Source organism: Onthophagus taurus, chromosome 8, assembly GCF_036711975.1.
Source record: "Onthophagus taurus isolate NC chromosome 8, IU_Otau_3.0, whole genome shotgun sequence".
Taxonomy (NCBI): domain Eukaryota; kingdom Metazoa; phylum Arthropoda; class Insecta; order Coleoptera; family Scarabaeidae; genus Onthophagus; species Onthophagus taurus.
Window position 1 is genome coordinate 15,203,324 of NC_091973.1, and position 25,759 is coordinate 15,229,082.

The following is a 25,759-nucleotide window of genomic DNA, read 5'->3' on the forward strand; positions in this document are numbered from 1 at the left end:
TGACTATTTTGTCAGTTGAGGTATGGTGAATTAGAACCAGAAATCTGAAGGAGCTTTTAATTCTACACAAAAAAGGTAGTCTTGCTTAAATTGTCTAAGTCTACTGGTTTCCAAGTTATCTGCTTTTAATTGTTTTAAAGTAGTTTTAAGGTTAACATTTAAAGTCAATAACACACAGTAACAATAGCAATTAGTAACTATAATAATCGATAACAATAACAATTAATTAATAACAATAGAATATTGTGACTATATTCAAAAATCCAGTGGATTTAAATCTGGATTTCTCACTATTAGAACACTCATTACGTCGTGGCATTTTCAAATTGGTAATAACTTTATTGTTGACTAGATCAATGTTGACAATTAACAAGCAATTGTCGAAACATGAGCAGAAAAATAAGCCAACTTTGCTTATGTTAAAAAATAAAAATTTTAGAAGAAAAAATACATTTAAACATTTAAAAGTAAATTATTCGAAAACCGACTTAGACAATTTAAATAAGAGTACCTTTTTTATGTAAAATTAAACATATTTTCCATGATTTATATCTCAAAATATATTTAATAAAAAAAGTAAAAAAAAAAGAAATTAAAAATGTAGAATACAATTTGTGATAGTCATATTTATATAATTATCCTAACTTTTGTGTTATTTAAATAGAATAAGGATAAAAAACATTTTTCTGTAGGAGTATGAAAGTTATTAGCGAAAATATATTTTCTACCCCAAACTTCTAACCCTTGTAAGTTCTTACAATAGTACTAGTTAACATATAAAAAAATCATCGTGGGAAATACGTACCAGATCACAAAAACAAGTTTTATATAAATGTTGCCATGGTGTGAAACAAAATTCAAGATGTCAGCGGGAAAGCGTCCGAATCAAGATTATTATTATAAAGGTTGTCCAGCGCAAATAAACTTTTACAAAGGTAAAAATGAAATATGGAAATTAACAAAACTATTACTTGATCATAATCATATCATCAATCAATCGGAAAAGAAGAATATGGTTATTATAGCAAAGCAAAAAAAATGAATGAAACTGAGTATGATACTGCAACGGATTTGTTATTATCTAGTGCAAAAGATGGAATGATTGCAGATGTCTTGAGAAAAAAAGGGAAAAATGTTTATTCGAAAAGATATTCAAATTTTCGCAACAAACTTTTTCCTTCATGCATAGGAAAAGATCAAATTAATTTGATGGAATTCTTGACAGAGATTGAAGTAAATGAGGGTGTATATTCTATACAAAAGGATAACGATGAAGAAGTAGAATCACTATTTGTAGCCCCTGCACAGATGATTTCCAATTATAATAGTTCTGAGTGCCCTGTTATACAAATAGATGTGTCTTTCGTGTTTAACGTCGAAAATTATAAAGTTTTAGAATTTTGTTACTATTCTTGCATAACTGACAAATCAGAATTTGCATCTATAGCATTTATTGCAAAAGAATCCTATTCAGCGTTCATGTATTGTATGAACGATTTTAAAAAAATTTGTAGATATAATCCATGCATTTTTTTAATTGACAAAGATTTTACTGAAATAAAGGCAATAAGGAACGTTTTCTCTAGTGCAACCATATTGCTTTGTAAATTTCATGTAATTAAATATATTAAACGTTTAGTACCCACTGCATATAATTATCAAATTGAGAAAAAGAGGGAAATATTGGACAAGTTCAAAAAATGTTTATACTCTCTATCGTATGAAGAATATGAACAGACAAAGCAAGAACTTTTGGAAATTTGTAAATCTGTAAAAGTTTTGAAAGGAGTAACAGATAAATATGCATCACTTGAGGAACAATTTCTTAAGAATTGGGATAACTGTAAAGAAATGTGGGTGTATTACTTTAGAAAACATTTACCATTAATGGGGGATAACACTACAAATAGGATTGAAAGATCTTTTTGGACATTGAAACAATATATTCAAACAAAGTTTCATAGTTTGCCTACCATCTATTTATGCATTAAAGAACTTACAAACTATATTGGTTCTAGAATAAATCATAAATTAGTCAAAAATAATCAAAAAGGTTTTAAAATAATGGATATCGATATAGAAATTAGAAGATTACTGAAAGACTGTTGTGAAACCCCAACAGAGACAGGAATAAAGATATATCATAAACATTAGAGTGGTAGAAAATAAAATATTTTACTTCTATTTAGATGATGAAAATGTTCAAAATGTTCATTATCTAAATAGAAGTAAAATATTTTATTTTCTACCACGCTAATTAAAATACATGATGAACACGGAGAAAACCATAGCATATTTATATCATAAACAGTTAAAATTATTTAAAACTTTAGAAAGCAAAATGAAAATTCAAAATAATGGCATCAAAGAAAGTATTGATAGTAGAACATCAAAATTTTATAACACATCGGCCGAAAAATGCTCATGTCCATTTTGGAGTTTTGTTAATGCACCGTGTCGTCACGTTCTAATGCTACGAAAGCATAATAATTTAGATATGTTTGCAGAGATATGTTTTCATAACAGATACCTAACTTCAGAAAATAATACACGAAGTGTTGATATGGATATAGATGAAGGAAACGTGATTGGTGATGATAATATTATTGAACAAATCTCCAGTGATGGTAGTAGTGATTTTCAGGAGAGTCCAAAAACAATTTTATCCGATAGGGAAAAATTTAATACAGCACTTGGTATAGCAAAAAATATTGCAGACATATTATCAAACTATGGTACGCAAAGATTTAATAACTATATAGAAGAATTGAAAATAATTTAAAAAAACGCTAGAAATGGAACTTCTTTGTTTGCAATTGATACTGAAAATGCCGATCACAAATCAATTGAAGAATGTAGCAATGAACCCCAAAGAGATGAAGCAACAAATGTAATGGAAGTATTAAAGTTTAAAAGCAAAATTAAATCCAAAGGGCGTCCGAAGAGGAAATCTAAACAAACTACCTTTAACAAAAAAAAGTAGATGTATATATACATACATCTACATGTTAAAATTGTAATACTTTTAAGTTTACGGACCAAAATAAAATAAAACATATTTATTACAATATTTGCATCTCTTAGTACATTTGCCTCACGTTACTTTATATTTAGTTTTCAAAAAAAATCTATTCTATAAATGCACAGCCATTGTCAGAAAAAACTAGGACAGTGTTATTTTTCTAGTGTATACTGTTCCTGACAACTTCAAAGTTGTTATAAAATTACAAAATGTCATAAATATAAAGGCAAATTAAAGCAAGTATATTTTACACAAAAGAGCTTCCTTGATTTACATATACATACAAGCTAATTCAAAATAATGTCCCAAACGAAAGCATATCTAAAAAAAATTATTTAAAACGAAATGACAAATAGTACATTTACATTACAAATAGTACAAAAAAAAAAATTTCAAAATCCTGAATTTATGGTCTGGTATTTGATGTGTATGCCATATACGTAATAAGTTAATTACAACCACCTGAACCTTACATGTCGGAACGACCAAATAATGTCAAGCGAGAAGCCGCATAGCGCGTGTTTGTAAATTTGCCATACACCCTCCTTTAAATAACCCCCAGCTGGACGAGGATCTCAAACCACGGTAGCAGTTTGAGTATCGCAACATTCTGGGTCCTTGGCTACCAACGAAATCTCCTATTATCCCTATATAATCCTACCCATTTCCTAAAAACCCATTAAAATCTATCCAAAATTACCCATTTTTTAACTTTAAATACTAAAATAGTTTATTTTAAATTTCAAATTTCAAATTTAATGTAGGCAACTTTTAAACTGATTTTCTAACCTATAATTATGACAAGCACGTGCACACATAATCCATCCTGTTCGATAGTTTAAACTTAATACGCAATCTACCAATAATAAAGACACAGACGCATTTCAATAAATAAAAAAAAACGTTTAATAGAAATTTCAAGAGAGCCAATTTGAAATTTAGCTAATTTCACGAGAGCTTTAAAATAAATTGACGTAAGTGTATTAGAATTTAATATATAATCTAAATGACATTTATTAGCATTTCAATGAATACAATTTTATATTTTTTACATATTTAAGTATAATTAGTTGTTCTTTTGTAATAGGAGATTCCAAGGTTCCTGAAGATGGTTTTGTAAATAAGCCGAAACCGGTAGAATTTATAACAGTGAATCCATTTTAATAACAGTACAGACAGATAAAAGTATTTTACTTTATTTAACCCTTAATCACTGACGTACGAATGACATTCGTTGCGAAAACCGTTATTCGTTCATAACTTGTTTTTGTGCGGGAATTCGTGCTTGTCGTTTCTAGTACTTTCCTAGCCGTCAGTAACACGCGTGCTGCAGAGAGGACGAACGTATGACGCACTTTTATACAGGTGAATTTGATCATCTGACGTACGGCATTTGTATTGTCAGTGTTAGTGTAACTTTTTCAAATTTCTTTTATTTTTTCACTTGTAGATAAAATGAATCGTAAGCGATGTAATACTTCGCCCGGGCATTCCACATTGCGGAAAATACACCGAACGCGTATTGGTTACAATAAATCAGACGACATCATAGAATCATGGCTATGTGAAGAATCAGAGGAATCATCGGCAGGTGAAGAAGATTGCATACAATCAGATCGCGGAAATTCTTCATCAGAAGAAGATGAAGAAAATGAAGAGATTAGTTTACCAACACCAGCAGATTCTCATATCTCCGACTCCTCTGATGATGACATTCCATTGTCACGTTTAGTAAGTCGAGCTGACCCTCTAGAAAGAGAAACTATCAGCCAGGTAAGTGAACCTGAGACTTGTAATGACAAATCACGTCGCCAAAAATATTTCTATGGTAAAAGACGATGCATGAAGTGGTCCGCAGAAGGGCCATCAAGAAGCACTCGAACTCCTGCGCACAACATTGTAGTTCCATTGACCGCAACTTATATTCCACCTGACAGCTCTTCGTCTCAATTATTTGGATTGCTGATATCTAAGAGTATCAAAACTAAAGTTATAAACTTTACTAATCAAAGATTGGAAGTGACAAGAGAAAAATATAAACGCCAGAATAAACCTGAACTGAAAGACATTGATCCTTTGGAGTTTGATGCGTTCATTGGTCTGCTGATGTTTAGTGCAGTGTTCAAATCAAATGATGAAGACCTAAATGCATTGTTTGCGACGGACGGAACCGGGAGAGATATTTTTAGAGGAGTTATGTCTAAAGAGCGGTTTGCAATGATTCTCCTATGTCTGAGGTTTGATGATGCGTCTACTAGAGACCAAAGAAAACGGACTGACGTCGCTGCTGCTATTTCGGACATATTTCGCGAATTTATAGGAAATTGTCAAAAGTACTATAAAATTGGGGAAACTACAACAATTGACGAAATGCTAGTATCTTTTAGAGGAAGATGTAGATGGAAGAAATACATGCCTAACAAGCCGTGTAAGTATGGCTTGGAAATAAAATGTCTGACTGATGGTGCTACTAGCTACTTATACAATACGTACCTATATACAGGAAAGAACAGTGACGGAAACGGGCTAACACATGAAGAAAGGAAGTTATTAGTGCCAACGCAGTGTGTCTTGCGTTTGGCAAAACCGATAATGATAACCAATCGAAATATCACTGCAGATAACTACTTTTCCTCAATTGAAGTCTGCATAGAACTGAGAAAAAGAGGCTTGACTTACGTTGGAACCCTAAAAAAAAAATAAAAGAGAAATACCACCCGAATTTCTTGATAAAAAACGACAAGTTCATTCAACTATGTATGGTTTTACAAAACAACTTACTCTGCTATCTTATGTTCCAAAGAAGAAGAAGACTGTCACAATGATCTCATCAATGCACCATGAAGAGAGCTTTGACTCTACTAAAAGGATCCCCGAAATAATTTCATTCTATAACGCAACAAAAGGGGGTGTGGATTCTCTAGACGAAAAGTGTGCAAAATACACTTGTAGTAGAAGGTCTAGACGATGGCCACTAGTCATATTCTACAGGATTTTAGATATAGCTGCTGCCAATTCTTTCATAATATCTAATTATGACAAATCGAAACGTATGGAATTCATGAAAGAACTAGGAAGACGATTAGTAACTCCACACCTAGAGCGACGATATGAAATACCACAACTTTCTCACGAGCTCAAGAGTCTCATAGGACGTATTTTGGGGAAAGATAAGCCAACTGAATCAAATCAACAAAGCACTGAAATCCTAAAGTTTGAGATTTTGAAGAATTGTTACATGTGTTTCAAGCAAAAACGACGTAGAACCCATTACGGGTGCACAATGTGCAGTCAGCCGATCTGCTTGCAGTGTTCAAAACCCACCTGTAACAACTGCCGTTAAAAAGTGCCTAAATAATTGATTAGTTGCTAACGTAATTTTGATCTCATAAAAACATTCTTAGTTAAGTACAAAAATGATGATTTTTAAATATTTTTTGTATACCGCTAAGAATATTGGTTAATAAATATTTTTTCTATGAGTATTTTTATTGTTTTTTTTATCTCTACATCTTAGATATGAAATGTTCTATTACATAAAAATCAATAAAAACATTAATTACGATTGACCATGGCCTCACAGGCCTCGAAAGAAATAGACGAATCTCATTCGTACGTCAGTGGTAGTGTAACGAAATGACACGTCAGTGATTAAGGGTTAAAATAAAATGGAAACAAATAATGTTTACAACAATAAATAGTACATTGTTTACTTATGAGGAAAATTTTTACATTTCCGGGCGGCTTACAGATGTTCAAAGCAACAAGGAGACAACAAATCGATATATATACAGTATGTATAAATAGCCAATTCTGTATACATACAGTATGTATAAATAGCCAATTCCGTATACATACAGTATGTATAAATAGCCACATCCTATCAATAAACGGAGGTTTAAATAAAGTAAAAATGTTTTTATTGTATGACCTATTGATTCCATTTTCTCTGTGTAGGTCAGACATGTCAAACACGTGGCCCGCCGAGACGTTTAAACATTTTTTTAATAATATATATGAATTTATTGTTTAAAAGTAAATTTTGTTTATTTGTAGCAATTCAGTTTAATGCAGTTGCAGTATGCAGTTTAAACTACTTAGTGATTATTCAATTAGTTGATATCAACCATTGGCATTTGTAGTTTGAACTTTTTGGTTGACGCTGGGACGCTGTGCGCTGGCGCAACAAGCGAAACGAAAAGAAGTGGACGAATGCGAACGGAGCCACGGTACATGTTTGTACAAGTCATAGCAAGGTTCAGTGTTTCTTCAATCGTTTCTGAACAATACTTTGAGCTCTAAAGTGGATTTTGGTACTTAGTAAATTAAAAAGTTATTTAATAAAAAACAAACAAACTTCAAGAACAATGAGTAAAAAAAGGTCAATTGAAGAGGAACTCGTAATCTTCAGGAAAAATGGAAATTGCAATATTTTTTTGTCCAAAACAAGAATAAAATATTATGTTTGATATGTAAAAACTCTATTTCAGTTGCCAAGGAATACAATCTTAAAAGGCACTATGACACAAATCACAAAACCAAGTATGATCAACACGTTGCTAAATTTCGTGAAGACAAATTGTCGGAATTGAAATTAATTCTTCAAAAACAACAAAGTGTATTCACTAGATCTGTTGAAGACAGTACAGCTACTGTAAAAGTTAGTTATATACTATCACATTTCACTGAAGGGGAATTTATTAGCGAATGCTTAATTAAAGCGGCTGAAGAATTATGTCCACATCAAATAGAAAAATTTAAAAGTGTAAGTTTAAGTCGTAATACTGTAGCTAACAGGATTGATGAAACAGCCGAGAATTTGAGATGTCAGCATAATTCAATAACATCAACATTTCAAGCCTACTCTGTTGTAATTGATGAAAGTACAGATATTTGAAATGTCGCTCAGTTGGCAGTTTTTATTCGCGGATGCGGTGTTAATTTAAAAGTAAGTGAAGAACTTTTGGAAGTCATTCCTGTGCATAATATAACTACCGGAGTTGATATTTTTGATGCGCTTATGGAAGTTTTGAAGAAGTATAAGTTGCCATTGGAAAAGTTGGTTTGTCTTACTAAGGGAGTTGTTGCAAGATTAAAAGAAGCATGCAAACAGCAAGGTAATAAAAATTTAGAACATTTTCAGTGTATCATTCACCAGCAAGTACTGTGCTCCAAAGTTTTAAATATCGGACATGTTTTAAAAATAGTCACCAAAATTGTAAATTATATTCGAGCAAGTGGACTTAATCATCGTCAATTTGCTTTATTTTTGGAAGATATATGTATAATGTGAATACACTGATGTACCATATTATACGGAAGTTCGATGGCTTTCTAATCATAAAGTGTTAACAGGATTCTTCAAATTGCTGGACGAAATCATAATTTTTTTGGAAACAAAAAATTATGAATGTGCTGAATTAAAAGATGGACAATGGATAAGAGACTTGGCTTTCTCAGTTGATATTACAAGTCATCTTCATCAACTTAATCTTAAGCTTCAAGTCAAAATCATGTTGTTACAACGCTATTTGATAACATTAACGCTTTCAAACAAAAATTATTACTTTGGCGAAAACAAATAGAAAAAGAAAACTTGCTTCAAAGAAAGCTGTCAATTACATTACTATTACTTAAAACACCTAAATTAAAATTAACAGAATATGCTTACCAAATTAAATTGTTACAAATGGAATTCGATCGACGATTTTCTGATTTTAAAAGCTGTGAAGTACAATTTCGTCTTTTTACTTCACCTTTATCTATCGATATTGAAATTGTTAATGAAAATTTACAAATGCAATTAATTGATATCCGATGTGATTCTTTGCTGAAGGAAAAAGTGTGGAAGTTGGAATTCCAGAAACTTATGCATATTAGTAGTATACTAATGCCGGTTCTCGACCGGAAATGGCTCCGGCTCCCGCGTCACGTGTGACGTCACAGATGGTGTGGCGTAATGTATGACGTCATGGAGTGCACCATCTGTTGGAGAGTGTCGGCGATGTGGCTAATGTAGGTTTCTGTTGTGGTGGGGGTGAAGCCCATCTGTTGGAGAGTGTCGGCGGTGTGGGTAATGTAGGTTTCTGTTGTGGTGGGGGTGAAGCACCTTCCGGCCCGCGAGTGAATGCAGGCGCCTAGCGGTGGGGCGGTGTGGATGGGTTAGATTAAAACGAATTAAGCGAATAGCAAGTGAGCAGATATGTCACACATAGCTTACGGAACAGAAAGCCAAAATATCGTATGCTCACATTGTGGGCAAGAAGGTAAAACTAGGATTAAATCTAAAACGACGACATGAACTCACACGTTCAGTTTAATATTATGTTTGTTAGGGTAAATAAATTATAGTAAAAAGAGATTCTGAAATTTAATAAATATTTAAATTATAGATGCTGGCCTTGTATTTGGATACCATACTCAATAGACACGTGTATGAACATTGATCATTATTAGGGCAATCAAAAATATGCAAACGTATATTTTTTTTCATACCCTCCAGAATAAAATGGACTAGATAGAAATTTGTTTGAAATCAATCTATGAATTTTGAGCCGTATTTGTTAGAGCATATTTTTGCTTATTTTATCTGTACGAGCATATATTGCATATTTTCAAATTATATAACATTTTTGGAAATAAACGAATATTTTTAATGCATATTTTCAAAATTTTATTTTGCAATAAGTTTCAATTCGATATAAAGTTACGGTAAAGTTATTCAATTCTTTAAAGAATACTAAATTATCGACATTCGAATAGAGAAATCTTTAGTTTACTTTACTTTAGTTTAAGCATTAAAAAAATCTGTTTATATTTTCTACGTATCGAATGAACACGTCGAAACATCAAGTTTCGAAAACGATACACGCGACCAACGGAAGGTTAAGATCGTTGGGTGTTCTCGTATACATCGCGTGTGTAAGCATTATAAATTTAAATTTGAAGTGATTAGAACAGAGTAAATATGAGTAAAAATTTATTTGAAATTGTAGCAGTAGTACTAATTGGAAATTATTGTAGAATTATGCCGAAAGTAAAGTCGTCCATGTTAGAAAAGTTATCTCAATATGTACGTGAATATCCTGTATTCAAAACTGATGGTAAGTACTTTTTTGCAAAGTGTGCAACAAATCTGTGTCAGCCGAAAAAATATTCTCGGTAAAACAGCATCTAGCAAGTTTAAAACACATAGAATTAGAGAAAAAAAATAATGAGAAGAAAACTACTCAGCCTTTTTTTGCTGAATGTTCCACATCCAAATCAAAAGATATTCAACTTACAGAAGATCTATGTAGCGCACTAATTTCAGCTGACATACCTCTATATAAAATGCGTAACAAAAAGTTAGTATCGTTCCTAGAGTCATACACAGAGTACAAAGTACCATCTGAAACTACTCTTCGCACAAAGTATTTTAAGGAACTTTACCAAAATACCATAGAACACATACGAAAATGTATCAACGGTCGCTTCTTGTGGCTCTCAATTGACGAAACCACAGATGCAACAGGAAGATATGTGGCAAATGTCATCATTGGTATTTTGGATAATGATGAGTCGATTGCGAAACAAAAATTTTTGTTAAATACAGCAGTGCTTGATAAAGCAAATCATAGCACTATTGCAAGACATTTCGATGAGTCTGTTAAGATTTTGGGTGAGACTTTCAACAGAGATATGATTTTACTCTTTGTATCAGATGCTGCTCCCTACATGGTAAAAGCAGCAAAGGCGATACAAACGTTTTATCCAAAAGTGACACACTTGACTTGTGCTGCACACGGACTTCATCGAGTTTGTGAGCAAATTCGAGGTACATACAGTAACATCGACCGGCTTATCACCAATGTGAAAAAAGTATTTTTAAAAGCGCCATCAAGAGTAGCAATTTTTAAGGAAATAGCGCCTAGTATTGTTCTTCTTCCACAACCGGTAACTACTCGCTGGGGAACATGGATTGAAGCGGCAAAGTACTATGCAACTAATTTCGAAATAATTAGGAATGTGTTTGATGCATTAGACGAAGAGGACGCTGCGTCAATCAAAATTTCAAAGGCCTTACTAAATGACAATACAATAAAATCAGATTTGATTTTCATTGCATCAAATTATGGCTTCCTTTGTGCGTCAATAAAAACATTGGAAACAACTGGGCTTTCGCTTTCTAATAAACAGTGAAACTGCTAAGCCACTAAAGAAAAAAATGGATATGTGTATTTCAAAAAATCATGGATTTTCTATTTTGAAAGAAATTTCTACATGTTTAAGTACAGGATCTACAGAAATAAAAAACAATAAATACACTGTTAGTGAAATACTAGCATTTAAGTTTGCACCTATAACTTCAGTGGAAGTGGAACGAAGTTTTTCAATGTACAAGAATGTTTTACGTGCAAACAGACAAAGCTTCCTTTTTGATAATTTAAGTGAGATGTTTGTCATTTATTGTAATCAAAATTTAAGTTGAATCTGTATTTGTTCTATTATCTATTTCTTTCTATTTGTCTTTTGTATAATGTTCAATATTTTCTAATTGTCTTTTAGTTTAAACATGTCAAACTAATAAATGTCTCGAGATATAAATAGAAATCATTTCTACTTTATTTTGTTTAACTTCGCCTACAGATTTAAAAGACAACTACATTTTAAATTTGATAGGAATATTTGGAAAAGACTCTTTTTTATAGAGTATATTTTCATGTTTAAACAGCATATTTTGATTTTTATACAGCATTTTTTAAGCGCTTAAACTATCATTTTTTGAGCATATTTTTGGTTGCCCTAATCATTATTGTGTTAATTGTGAAACATATCTAGGAACATATCAGAATTGAGGATGGTGTAGTAGTAGAGCAACATAGCATGAGATTATAGGATTGAAATAAAAATAATGTAAATTTAATATGTTTGAAATAAAAAAAGAATAATATTAGCGTATAAATGTAATTTTATTGCTAAAAAAATAGTATGTTAACTTAATTTGGTTGAGAAGACTTTTCACAAAACGATACTGCATACTAGGTGCGCATTGTCGACTTGTCCAACTTCTTTCTCCCCTTCATAGATGATGCACATTGAACTTAGCGACTGGATGTCTTCATCAGTCATCTCTTCAGCCATCCGTTTCGGTAAAAACACCGAAAAACCATCCTCTAATTCGAGAACAACCGATGGCCATTTCAACGTTGTCACACGTTTTGCTTGTTTTATAGGATGAGGAATTTTAACGCCCAAATCCACCAATTTCTTTTTCTGTGGGAATTCACAGAGCCCCAACTTATTTAAATGCGATAGTGACATACTTGGTATAGCAGTTTTGATTTTAACTAGAATACTCAAAATTAAAAGCCGCCTTATATACCTAAATTTCACGTCATTTCGACTTATCTAGAAATAACAAACAGGATGTTTACACAACTTTCATTGGTTGAGAAGAAAAAATAGGGGAGGATTTCCGGGAAGTTGTGGTAGACCATAAAGATAACTATCTCTTTTATGAACAACAGGATGTTGACGCGAAAGAAGAAATAGGGTGGGTTTCCGGGAAGTTGCGGTAGACCATAAAGATGATTATCCTTTTATAAAAACAGGATGTTTAGATATAAATTTCCGGGATGTTGTGGTAGACTATAAAGATAATTATGTCTTTTGTGAAAAACAGGATGTTTGCATGAAAGAAGAAATAGGGGGGATTTCCGGGAAGTTGTGGTAGACCATAAAGATAACTACCTCTTTTATGAACAACAGGATGTTGACGCGAAAGAAGAAATAGGGTGGGTTTCCGGGAAGTTGCGGTAGACCATAAAGATGACTATCCTTTTATAAAAACATTATGTTTAGATATAAATTTCCGGGAAGTTGTGGTAGACTATAAAGATAATTATGTCTTTTATGAAAAACAGGATGTTTGCATGAAAGAAGAAATAGGGGGGGTTTCCGGGAAGTTGCGGTAGACCATAAAGATAATTATATCTTTTATGAAAAAGAGGATGTTTACATGAAAGAAGAAATAGGGGGGATTTCCGGGAAGTTGTGGTAAACCATGGAGATAACTATGTCTTGATGATCGCCATCTTGGCTGCGGCTGCGTAAGGACGCGAAAAGAAAACTCTCCGCGATTTTCGAGTGTTTTAAGAGTTTTTCAGTGCCGTGATTGCTTTAACGTGTCAATTCACGTAAGTAGGTGTCGTGTGCACTGCACAAAGTAATATTTTCATTACTTATTTGCGGGGTAAGTACGTTTTATCGTTGATAACCCGCATACGTTAACATAACTTAACTTAACCTAACTTTTCGCACGTGAACCGCCCGACTTTTGTTCGGGCTGGTTGATCGTAGCGACAAAGTAGGCGTGTGTTTTCTCATTTTTACAGGGGGAATGAGCTCAGGAAGCTCAACCCCTAAGCCAGCGGCGGCATCCACACCGCAAGCCGGACCGTCCGGAGGCGAGGAATTCATAGAAGTCCGCCACCGTAGACACCGGCATAGACCGTGTGGGTCCGAACTTAACAGGAGAAGGAAGGAGAGAGATAGGGCTGTCGACAGGCGAGGGCGCAACCCAAGAGGCAGCGATCCGCCACCTCTACCGAACCCTCACTGAGGGAATCGAAGAGGAAGAGGCAGGAATCTGCCTTGTATAAACCGGCTCAACAGGGCCCTAAAAAAGGCTTTAAGGACGCGCTGATGTCGCACCTTAAGGTTGCCGTTATTAACGGCCAAAATCAGCTGGTAAACTCAGCGAGACTGAGGCCGGTCACGTTAAATACGAGCTGACGAACGCTTTGGTTGAAGTAATTACTCAGCTCGACCCTAAACAACAAACACCTATACCAACGTTTAGATCGATGGTCTATGCAGGCCAGATCTTAAAGGTCGCCTGCAATGATGATCACTCTCTAACGTGGTTGAAGGCTGCAGTACCGCTGATACCGCCACTAGAGGGCGTAGTATTAAGCGTTGTCAGGGAAGTTGATCTTCCTACCCTCTCTAGAATCCAAATTTGGATTCCCGATACTGATGTGGATGTGAACACCAGGGAACAGACACTTCAGATACTAGCGGCCCAAAATAGACACCTAGATGTCGCCAACTGGTACCTCTTCCGCTACGAAGTGAGGACAGACCCTGCGGGTCGCCTCATTGTCTTCGGAGCAGCGAAGAAGGACGCCGAATGGCTTAAAAACCATGAAGGTAGAATCTGCTACCTTTTCAACACCCTAAAGGCCCGCTTCGGCAGATTAAAAGACCCCGAGCAGGGTGATGGAGCAGCCGCGGAGGGAGAAACGGCAGGGCGGATGGAAACAGCTGATGTTCCAACCGCTGAAGAAGATGAGGACACTCTCATCAACCTAGACGCCGACCCCAAAACCCCGGCTTCGAGCAAGGAGTTAGATGAATCCATGCTGGATACACCTCCGCCCAGAACAGCATCAGCTGATCAACTCGCCTCTTCATAATGCACGGAAAAGGTGAAGTATACAAGGTAGGTGACGAATTAAGGGTGGTACAGTGCAACCTACATCATAGTAGGGTAGCAACTGCCACCCTTTGTCGCCACCTTGATATGATGATTAACACTATCGCACTGATCCAAGAACCTTGGGTTTTAAAATTCAAGGTCTGCGGTTTCAGTGGTTTAAGCGGTTCTATTTTTAGCTGCCCTGCCACTAATAAGGTCAGAACTGCCATTTACGTACCAAAACACGCAAACGCTCACCTGTTGCCTCAGCATACAGGCAGAGACGTTACGTCGATCAGAGTACGGTGTACCATCAACCGAAAGGTTAAGGAAGTAACGATGGCATCAGTATACCTCCCGTATGAAGACCAGCCTCCATCTCAAGGATTGGAAAGGCTGGCCGAGGACGCGAGGAAAGGTAACTGGAATCTTGTCATCGGATGTGACTCAAATGCACACTCAACTGCCTGGGGCAGTGCTGATGATAATGGAAGAGGTAAGTCCCTTCTTGAATTCATTTTTTGCAGTAATTTAGATATACTTAATCGAGGCTCTGAGCCGACCTTTATAACCGCTAGAGGTCAATCAGTCATCGACATCACACTCGCTTCGATGGGTATCTCGTCTTCGATCCACAATTGGACGGTTTCCGACAATGTTTCAATGTCCGACCATAGATGGATCACTTTCGATCTTGGTACCATAAAGATTGGAAAGAACCTAAAGCGTAACCCCAGAAGGACGGATGTGGGCGTGTTCAGATCCTTGCTTACTGGGTGTTTGAGCGACATTGGGTTGCGTAAGCCAACTGGAATCTTAAAGTTTCCAGTCGGAGTCTAATTTTGAGTTTTTAGCTCTATTAAAGGCTGTAATTGCCTCCTTTTTGAGTTTGCCGAGCTCAGGGCACCACCAAATGGTAGCTCGCCCAGAGACGGCCTCTGATCGGAGGGGACAAGCCTTTTTATAAGCTTTAATTAAGGAGTCACTGATAGTATTTAGGTACTCCTCAACTACCAGAGCCATGGCTTTGGCAAGAAAGAAGAAATAGTCAAAAAATCTGGTACTATACGATGACTCCTGGTATAAGAGCGGCAGCCTTACGTCAACTAGGAGGAAGTAGAAGACAGTTAGATGTATTCAATCTAATATTTGATGACGTATTCTGGGAAAATATTGTAACCGAAACTAACCGGTATGCAGATCAAATACGAACGAATTCACGCAGAACACGACAAATCGACGACAGTTGGTTTCCTGTAGATGCTAACGAAATTAAAAGATATTTCGCGTTAACCATAATAATGGCACAGGTAAAAAAACCAAGAATACAAATGAATTGGTCGAAGAGGGCTGTTATCGAAACGCCGATATTTAGAAAATCAATGCCTTTGAAAAGATATCTGCAAATTACAAGGTGTTTGCATTTCGCAAATAATAATCTGGTTGCCAATACAGATAAATTGAGCAAGATTAGACCTGTGATCAAGTTTTTAAACCAACAATTTAAAGAAGTATATATAATGAAAGAAAACATTGCTATTGATGAATCGCTTATGAAATTCAAGGGGCGCCTATCTTATAGGCAATTTAACCCATCAAAAAGGGCAAGGTTTGGCGTTAAATTTTATAAATTGTGTGAGTCCGATTCAGGCTATTGCCATGAATTTAAAATATATACAGGCCACGATAAAATAAACCGTGATGATAGCGCTTCGGAAAGTGTTGTGAAAGAGCTTTCTGAGTCAGTGTTGCACAGGGGTCACACTTTATACATAGATAACTGGTATTCTTCCCCAAAATTGTTTATGACATTATCGTTTAATTATAAAACAAATGTAATTGGCACAGTACGTGGAAATAGGAAGCATATGCCAAAAGATTTGTGTAATATAAAATTAAAAAGGGGGGAATATGCAATAAGAAGCTGCAACGGAATACTCGCTATAAAATGGAAAGATAAGCGAGATGTTTATATTATGACGACAAAACATGAAACAGTCGAAATGACTACACAAGGATTCAACCGTACTCCAAAACCAAATTGTATTAGAGAGTACAATAAGGGAATGAATGGAATTGATCTCCAAGACCAAATATTAGCATGCTTTCCAGTAATGAGGAAATACATGAAAGGCTATAAAAAAATTTTTTTTTATCTGTTCGATATTGGTCTTTTTAACTCATATATTTTATGCAACAAAATAAATAACGGGAAGAAACAATGTTACGTTGACTATAGAATCAAGATAGCCGAATCTCTATTGGAGAATATGCCAAAACCATATTATAAAGAACGAAGACAATTATCTTCCGGAGATATGCCAGAGAGACTGCACGCGAAGCATTGGGCTCATTTTCCAAAACACATTGACCCAACAACATCAAAGTTGAGACCATCGAAACCATGTAAAGTTTGCCAAAAAAATAAGAAACGTAAAGAAACAACGTGGGCGTGTAAGAAATGTAAAGTTCCCTTACACCTACCAGAATGTTTCGAATTATATCATACCATTGTAGATTTTTAATTTTGTATTACTGATTTTTGTTAAATAAACTTTTTTGTAAAAAATAATATAGGAAAAAGTAGAAACTTTTTTTGAAAAATACTAAAATATTTAATTTAATTCAAATAATAAACATGTTTCGAAACTAATGTTTCTTCTTCGGTTAAATTAATTTACAATTTGATGAAAAAATTTAAGGTTTGTAGGGATTAGGTATAAGTTTAAACTTTTCTTCTTAAATACAAAATAATTTAAAATTTACAAAAAATATCAAAAAATTAAATAAAAAATCCTTCAAAATAATTTTTTTTTTGGAAAATAACTTATGTTCTAAAAAATAATATATTTTTTGGCAAATTTTTCAAAAAAAAATTATTTTAAAGGTTTTCTATTTAATTTTTTGATATTTTTTGTAAATTTTAAATTATTTTGTATTTAAGAAGAAAAGTTTAAACTTATACCTAATCCCTACAAACCTTAAATTTTTCCATCAAATTGTAAATTAATGTTTACTATTTGAATTAAATTAAATATTTTAGCATTTCTCAAAAAAAGTTTCTACTTTTTTCCTATATTATTTTTTAATTATTTGAGAAACATGGAGAAATTCATCCCTTTTTTTGTAATTACTTATCAAATATTCCACAAATATTTATAACTTTAGGAGGATGCCGCCGCTAATATTTATATTTGGCCCGATCATCGTACTACGGGCTATGCCCGTAATATTCACTTTTGGCCCGATCATCGTACTACGGGCTATGCCCGTATTTGTAGGTTAAGGGGTTAATGGAGGTGCATTTTTCAGGTTCCGGAAGTTCCGTATACTTACAACAGGACACCAACCATGAACCTACTGCAGATGATTGGATTTCAGCCGAAGAGATCTGCAGGGAGGATAAAATACGGTGGGCCATCAACAGTTTCTCGCCGTTCAAAACACCAGGACTAGACCGTATTATACCTGCCCTTTTACAATGGGGTTTGGAGGACTTAGTACCTCACCTGTTGGAAATCTTCCAGGCATGCCTGGCGCTGCGCTATATACCCAGTCGGTGTCGTGAGGTCACACTGAACTTCATACCAAAACCGGGTAAGCTTGATTATTTCACACCGAAATCGTTTAGACCAATCAGTCTCTCCTCCTTTCTTTTGAAAACTCTGGAAAGATTGTGTGATCGCTACATTAGAGATTTCTGTCTTCCAACTAAACCAGTAAATCCTAATCAACACGCCTACACTCAGGGCAAGTCCACACTAACAGCTCTTCACTCAGTGACCAGCTTTGTTGGTGGAGCGCTGGACCTAAAGGAGTCCGCCCTGGGTGTTTTTATAGATATAGAGGGAGCTTTTGATAAAACAACTTTCTCTGGTATTAGCGAAGCCTTGTTAGAGCATAATGTTCCACCGACTCTTTGTGGTTGGATTGAGAACACTCTTAAACATAGGATAGTTAAGCTTAGGGCTGGCGATGTCAGTCTTCAAGGAGGAGTTACTCGAGGCTGTCCACAAGGGGGTGTACTATCCCCACTTTTGGAACCTCACCCTGGATAGCCTCTTGAACCGTTTCGCTGAAGCCAACTTTATCACAGTTGGTTACGCAGATGATTTAACCATTCTCGTCAACGGCAAGTATATAAACGTGCTGTTTGATAGGATGCAAGTAGCTCTTAAATTGATAGAGACCTGGTGTGACGAACAAAGACTCTCTGTGAATCCTAAGAAGACAGAGTTGATTCTTTTCACACGGATGAGGAAGGTTGGCAAGCCTAGAATGCCATCCCTTGCTAATACTCCATTGGCATTGTCAAAAGAAGTTAAATATCTGGGCATCACGCTTGACAATAAAATGACATGGAGAGCCCACCTAGATAATAGAGTTAAAAAAGCGTACGTTGCATTCGGTCAATGCCGGAGGGCTATAGGTAAGACATGGGGTTTGTCACCCAAAAATGCCCTCTGGATTTACACGGCTGTAATCCGACCTATGTTTACATATGGTGCAGTAGTATGGTGGTCAAAGACCCTACAGTCTACATCTACTGCTGCACTTATTAAAGTACAGAGACTTGCGTGTTTGTATGTTACAGGTGCGCTGAGGACTACCCCCACTGCAGCCATGGAAAACATGTTAAACCTAACGCGACTTCATTTGTTCATCCAAGAGGTGGCATTGGTGATCATGATTCGACTGCGAGCAGCAGGAATTCTAATGGGTGAGAGAAACAGTAAAAATGCCAATCTCTGGAACGAAATGGTGGAATACTCACCAATTCTGGATTGTGTAATGGACATTACACCCCTACAACACATTTTTACGAAGAAATATCTCACCCACCCAAGTTCCACAGAAGTAGAGGTAAAACACAGCCTTAAAATCTACACTGATGGTTCAAAGAGACGGGAAGGAGCTGGAGCCGGAGTCTTCTCGTACGATCTCCGACTCCACGTATCTGAACCTCTAGGTAAAAATACCACCGTCATACAGGCGGAATTAATCGCCATACAACTTGCCGCTGACGTTATTGTCAGATCCAACTTGGTAGGTAAGACTTTTACAATTTATACTGACAGTAGACAAGCTATTTTGGCCCTGAGTAGAATAACAATTACCTCAGGACTTGTTATGGGTTGTCGTCTGACATTGGAGAAGGTCGCAGTGCATAACTGTGTTATACTTCAATGGATAAAAGGACACTCGACTTGTTCAGGTAACAAGCACGCTGATAGGCTTGCCAAAAGGGCTGCTTAGCGAACGCTATGTTCGCCTGAACCGATAATCGCTCCGTCCTTATCAACTCAGATTGAAATAATTAAAGATTTTACCCACAAAAAGTTTATGAACTGGTGGGATAGGGTTAAGGGCTGCCATCTGTCTAAGGAAGTATTACATTATCCTTTACCAGACGCAGCCTTGTCTTTCGTAAGGCTTGGCAGAAACGCTCTACGAACTGTAACGGGACTCGTCACGGGTCACTGTAAGGTAAACAAGCATCTTTATAACCTTAAGCTTGCTGTTAGTCCTCTCTGTCGCCTCTGTAAAGAGAGCGAGGAGACGGTCCGACACATCTTGTGTGAATGCCGCACTCTGCAAGACCTCAGAAGAGAGACTTCGGAGAGGAATGGCCGACCACAGATGGCATCAGGAACACACCTCTGAGCTGTATCCTAGCCTTCGGAAATTCCTTAGGCTGGTTGATGTAGCCGGAGAGAGTGTAGGAGGACGTACAAGGGGCCCGTTGGGGCCTAGGTGCTGTATGCGTAAGCATACCCTCCGCTTTCCTACATACAACTATGTCTTTTACAAAAACAGGATGTATGCGAAATCAAAAATGGGAAATTTAAATATAACATGTATAATAAATCTAGTGAACGCTTCTGAACATCCGTAATGCTATTTCGAATATTCTCGTTGGATGTTTTAACTGAGTTTACAATATCAAACAAAGTACCGTTGAAATATATGAATTCCTTATCTACCTCCACCTTATTTTCATCAATTTTAGTTTTAAGGTTTGGAATTTCAGCGCTAAGATTGTTTATTGTCGCAGATGACTTGTCAATGTATGTTTTATGATCAGTAATTAGCTTTTTAATGTTTATGATTTCGTTTGCACAGTTATTTATAGAGGTTTCGGTGAGATTTTTCAAATTAACGAAGTTTGAGCGATGATCTAAAGTAATTTCCGCTTTAGCTTTATCAATTTCCTTCAAGATTTCATCCTTATATTTCATATAAGTTTCATCTACATATTGTTTAAGTTTCTTATTAGTATCGATTATTTTATTATCAACTTCCTTTAGCTACGTCATCAAATATAAAGATTGAGTTCGCTTTAGCTTCAGCTAGATCGACAACTCATTCATTATCTGCGAAGCGATAAAGTCCCACATCTGGTAGCTGTTTTAAAACCTTTTCTAACAATTCATATTTCGGTTGATGTAGTGATTTAGAATAGATGTAAATGTTTTCAAATTTTAAACCATTTATATCGAAAATAAGATTTAGCATTAAATTTGTTTTCCCACATCCGCTTGGACCGCATACTATCGCCCGCAAACTATTCGGCATGAACTCACCATGACGTTGACGTCGATCGGATATAGATTGAGTCATCACCAGCCGATCTAGATCGATGGAAGACATCGACAGCGATGGATGCTTTACAATGCGCATTATGCTACTAAATATGAAACACACCCCACATCAACTATATATTTGTTGGAAACTTTAGTAGTATAGATTCGCCGATTCAAGAACCTCCTCCTCGAACCTGCGTTCTAGGAGGAGGTTCTTGAATCGGCAAATTTTTTGGGGGTCAGAGGAGGTTCTTGAATCGGCGATTCTTCTGAGGGTCGGAGGAGATACGATGAAGAGAGGAGGAGGTCAATTAACTTGAGAAGGTCATGTTATTTTGACGAAATTATTAAAAAATTTATCTTTATTAAAAATGTATCTTTATTTAGGTTATGTTATTAAAAATTTATCTTTATATGTAACCTGTTTACCTAGATGAAAACAATTACTATGTTTATCCTTCGACGCTTCTCAATGAACTGTTAATGTTTTCGATATATCTCTTAACTTATTGTACACAAAGGTATACGGTTTTGGGACATGTAGGTATACAAATAAGTGAGTCATGATCTACCTGCGGGATTTTTTTTTAAATTTATTGTGTAAAGGTATACGGAGCTTTAAAATATGCGAGGAGGTTCTTGAATCGGCAAATTTTTTTGGGGGGATACGTTCGAGGAGGAGGTCAATTAACTTAATACTAGTAAGTGAGTCATGATCTACCTGCGAGATATTTTTTTAATTTATTATGCAGAGGTATACGGAGTTATAAATATACATGTATACAAACGCACTCGATGCGTCCTCCTCCTCCCCAATAAGTTTCAGGAGCGGTGAGGGTTTATAAACGCCTGCGAAATGTGGTATTGACGTAGTTCTTTCATAACAAGTAGAAGTGTACAACATTAAATTGTAAAATGGTCGTGTGTGAGGATTGTGGAAAAAGTTTTACTCGAGTTGACAATTTAAAAAGACATCAACGATTATCTTGCATTGGCAAGAGAATCAAGCTTGACGCACCGCAAATTCCAAAAGCAGTAAAATGTGAGGCTTGCGATGATTATGTAAATAGACAATGTTACTCTGCACATTTACGAAGCAACGCAGACAAGCGTAACGCTTTTGTTATAATCGATGACGGAGTGGAGAGAATAGCTGAAGCATTCGGTGACAAAATCGTCAGTTATCGAATAAGTGAAGAAGGTTTTTTTGTGGATTTGGATGAATTTTCTCATAGAATTCGAGAAAAAATACTAAATCTAATACAAAGCGCAATCGATATTCACCGAAATGTAAAATTAAATATGGAATGTTTTGGTTTGTATTTTTTTACAATCAAAGGAAGACTGTGAAATAAAATCATTCAATACGATAAATAAGGTAGTATCATTAGCGTCGGATCTGTATAAAATATATAAGGAATTTATTGATGAAATTTCATCAAAAATGTCAGAATTCCAGGAACGAGATTCAGGTAAGCGTAATGTGACATAATATACCTATATATTAAAAAATAAATGTTTCAATATTTTATTTAGGATGGACTTTAATACAAATTCTCTATATGGAGTTAAATTTAAACAAATATAATCCTATCAGAGCATCTAATTACATCGATCTACCATCGCAAATAAAAGCAAAGCGTGCTGTGATAAATATACAAAACGCGGATAATGCATGTTTTGCATGGGCTGTAACATCCGCACTACATGAACCGAACGGTTTACCACAGAGGACATCTTCGTATCCGAATTACCTAGACTGCGGCTTAGACTATTCAAATATTGTATTTGAAAAGCAGAACAAACTATCTATTAATGTATATGGAATAAATGAGTATTTTAAAGACGGTGTTATGAATTATGACATAATTACAATGTATATATGTCGACAAAAAGAAGAAAGACATATAAATTTATTATTGGTTACAAATGATTCCGGGAATAGTCACTATTGTTGGATAAAAAATCTGTCTCGATTACTATCATCGCAAGCATCGCAGAATGGTCATGAAAAGTATATTTGCGACGGATGCTTGGTATTCTTTACGTCAGAAAATAAACTTATCCGTCATCAAAGTGACGATTGCACCAAGGTAAGGGCAATTTTACCAACAACAAATTTGAAAATAAATAAATATGGAAATGAAGAAAAGGAAAATATACTACAGTTCGAAAATTTTGAACGACAATTAAAAATACCGTTCGTGGTGTATGCAGATTTTGAAGCATTACAGAAACCGATCGCCGATGCGGAAGCAACAGAACTTAGCGATGATAATTCATACTCCGTCAAATGTTTCATACACGAACCTTATGCATTTGCATATTATATAAAATGTTCATATGACGAATCATTGTCGAAGTTTGAAATATATCGCGGATGTAATGCTGCTCAAATTTTCATAAGCAAGTTGGAACATGACGTTCTGAATATATACAAAAATTATTTAAGCCAACCAAAAGAAATGCTCCCATTACCACCTATAGATAGATTAATACATGAGATGCAGGATATCTGTCACATTTGTTCGCACAAAATAAAAGAAGGTAATAAAATGTGCGATCATGATCACCTAACTGGGTTGTATAGAGGACCCGCACATGCTGTATGTAACATCAATTATCAATTACCAAAGTTCATACCGATATTCTTTCACAATCTTTCGAACTACGATTGTCATATGTTTGTGAAAGATATGGCATTAAAAGAAGAAGACGTGGACGTTATAGCACAGAATAAAGAAAAGTATATATCATTTTCGAAAAAAATTATCGTAGGAGAAAACATTGACAGCAAGGGAAAGCTAAGGCGGGTTCATATGAAATTGAGATTTGTGGATTCATTTAGGTTTATGGCTTTATCGCTAGAGAAGTTGGGTTCATTTTTGGAAGACAACCAATGCGTTCAAATCAGAAAATATTTTAGGAACGAAAAACAGTTTCGACTTATACGTCAGAAAGGAGTTTTTCCGTATTCCTTTGTGGATTCATTCGAAAAGCTGAATCTTACCGCTCTGTCAGATCGAAGTAGTTTTTACAATACTTTATGCGACGATGGTATAACCGAAGAAAATTATTGTCGTGCACAAACGGTGTGGAACTTATTTAACTGTCGCACTTTAGGCGAATATAGCGACATTTATTTAACGTCTGACGTTTTACTTTTGGCGGACGTATTTGAGAATTTCCGAACCATCTCGATGAAGTATTACTCTTTAGATCCATGTCATTACTTCACAGCGCCGGGCTTCGGTTGGGATGCATTATTACGAATGACAGGGGTAAAATTAGAATTATTAACGGACATAGACATGTTACACTTCTTTAAAAATGGTATTCGCGGTGGATTAAGTATGTGCACTAAACGCACTGCGAAGGCTAACAATAAATTATGATGGAATTTGATGAAACCAAAGACCCATCTTATATTTTGTATCTCGACGCTACGAATTTGTATGGACACGCAATGAGACGAAAATTACCGACGGGGGGATTTCGATGGCTATCAGATGAAGAGATTCAAAAGTTAGATATTTACAATACGGAAGACGATTCCGAAAAGGGTTACGTGTTCGAGGTAGATTTAGAGTATCCGGAAGCAATACATGATGAACACAACGATTTGCCATTTTGTCCAGAACGGATTGTACCCCCAGGTTCAAAAAATGCAAAGTTAATAGCAAATTTGGAAAATAAAACAAAATACATCATTCATAACGTGAATCTAAAGCAGTGTATCAAGTTCGGATTGAAACTAACGAAGATTTACAGAGTATTAGAATTTAAACAATCCAACTGGATGCGGAGCTACATCGATTTCAATTCCGATAAACGTGCGAAAGCTAAGAATGAATTTGAAAAAAATCATTACAAAGCAATGAATAACATCGTATACGGTAAGACAATGGAAAATGTGGAAAAGCGAGTGGATATAAGACTAGTTACCCACTGGGAATGTCGTCATAAGAAACCGGGCGTGGAAGCCCTAATAGCTAAACCAAATTTTAAATCTTCGAAAATATTTTGCGATAATTTGATAGCCGTTCAATTGAACGTCGCGGAAGTTCGTTATTGCAAACCGCTGTATGTGGGTTTCAGTATATTAGAGCTTTCGAAAACCGTAATGTACAGCTTCTTCTATGATTACTTAAAAGTTAAATATGGAAATAACATAACACTTTTATACACCGATACTGACTCCCTAATCCTAGAAATTACTACTCCCAATGTATATGAGGATATAAAAGAAAATATTGAATTTTTTGACACGTCCAATTATCCGTTAGAGAATATACACAATATACCTCGCGGTCGATCTGTGTTGGGAAGAATGAAAGATGAATATCCAAACAGGTGCATAACGTCATTTGTTGGAACAGGAGCTAAGGCGTACTGCATCACCTTGTTGAATGATAATGTAAAAAAGGCTAAAGGAGTAAAGAAATATGTTATAGATAAACATTTAAGAGTGACCGATTATAAACGTGTGGTTGAATGTGGCGGATCGGTTCATAAAAAAATTTACATTTTAAAGTCAGAATTTCATACTATGTATACCGAATTAAAGAATAAAATTGCTCTTTCATCGTGCGATGATAAACGATACATATTACCGAACGGATGTAATACTTTGGCGTGGGGTCATTGGTTGATAAAAAGATTGAATGCGAATAAATGAATTTAATTTAAAAA

The 25,759-nt window shown here is 35.4% G+C and overlaps 3 protein-coding genes across 3 annotated transcripts; all 3 read left to right on the forward strand.

Annotated features, from left to right (window-relative positions):
- The first annotated feature begins 14,822 nt into the window (after positions 1-14,822).
- LOC111415274 (uncharacterized) lies at positions 14,823-18,541 on the forward strand. Its single transcript, XM_071198894.1, has 3 exons — positions 14,823-14,979; positions 16,332-16,937; positions 17,796-18,541. The coding sequence occupies exons 1-3, from the start codon at positions 14,823-14,825 to the stop codon at positions 18,539-18,541; spliced, it is 1,509 nt and encodes a 502-aa protein (XP_071054995.1).
- Positions 18,542-22,941: 4,400 nt separating this feature from the next.
- Positions 22,942-24,462, forward strand: LOC139431253 (uncharacterized). Its single transcript, XM_071198895.1, has one exon. The coding sequence runs from the start codon at positions 22,942-22,944 to the stop codon at positions 24,460-24,462; it is 1,521 nt and encodes a 506-aa protein (XP_071054996.1).
- Positions 24,462-25,745, forward strand: LOC139431254 (uncharacterized). Its single transcript, XM_071198896.1, has one exon. It carries the CDS (start codon positions 24,462-24,464, stop codon positions 25,743-25,745), a length of 1,284 nt encoding a protein of 427 aa, XP_071054997.1.
- Positions 25,746-25,759: the final 14 nt, after the last annotated feature.

Excerpts from the sequence above, each read along its gene's own strand:
- LOC139431253 (XM_071198895.1), top strand. The coding sequence starts at position 22,942 with ATGTATATATGTCGACAAAAAGAAGAAAGACATATAAATTTATTATTG.
- LOC111415274 (XM_071198894.1), top strand. The coding sequence starts at position 14,823 with ATGGCATCAGTATACCTCCCGTATGAAGACCAGCCTCCATCTCAAGGA. Across the intron at positions 14,980-16,331 it reads TGCTGATGATAATGGAAGAG|TACGTGGAAATAGGAAGCAT; the intron begins GTAAGTCCCTTC and ends TAATTGGCACAG. Across the intron at positions 16,938-17,795 it reads TAAAGAAACAACGTGGGCGT|GTTCCGGAAGTTCCGTATAC; the intron begins GTAAGAAATGTA and ends TGCATTTTTCAG.
- LOC139431254 (XM_071198896.1), top strand. The coding sequence starts at position 24,462 with ATGGAATTTGATGAAACCAAAGACCCATCTTATATTTTGTATCTCGAC.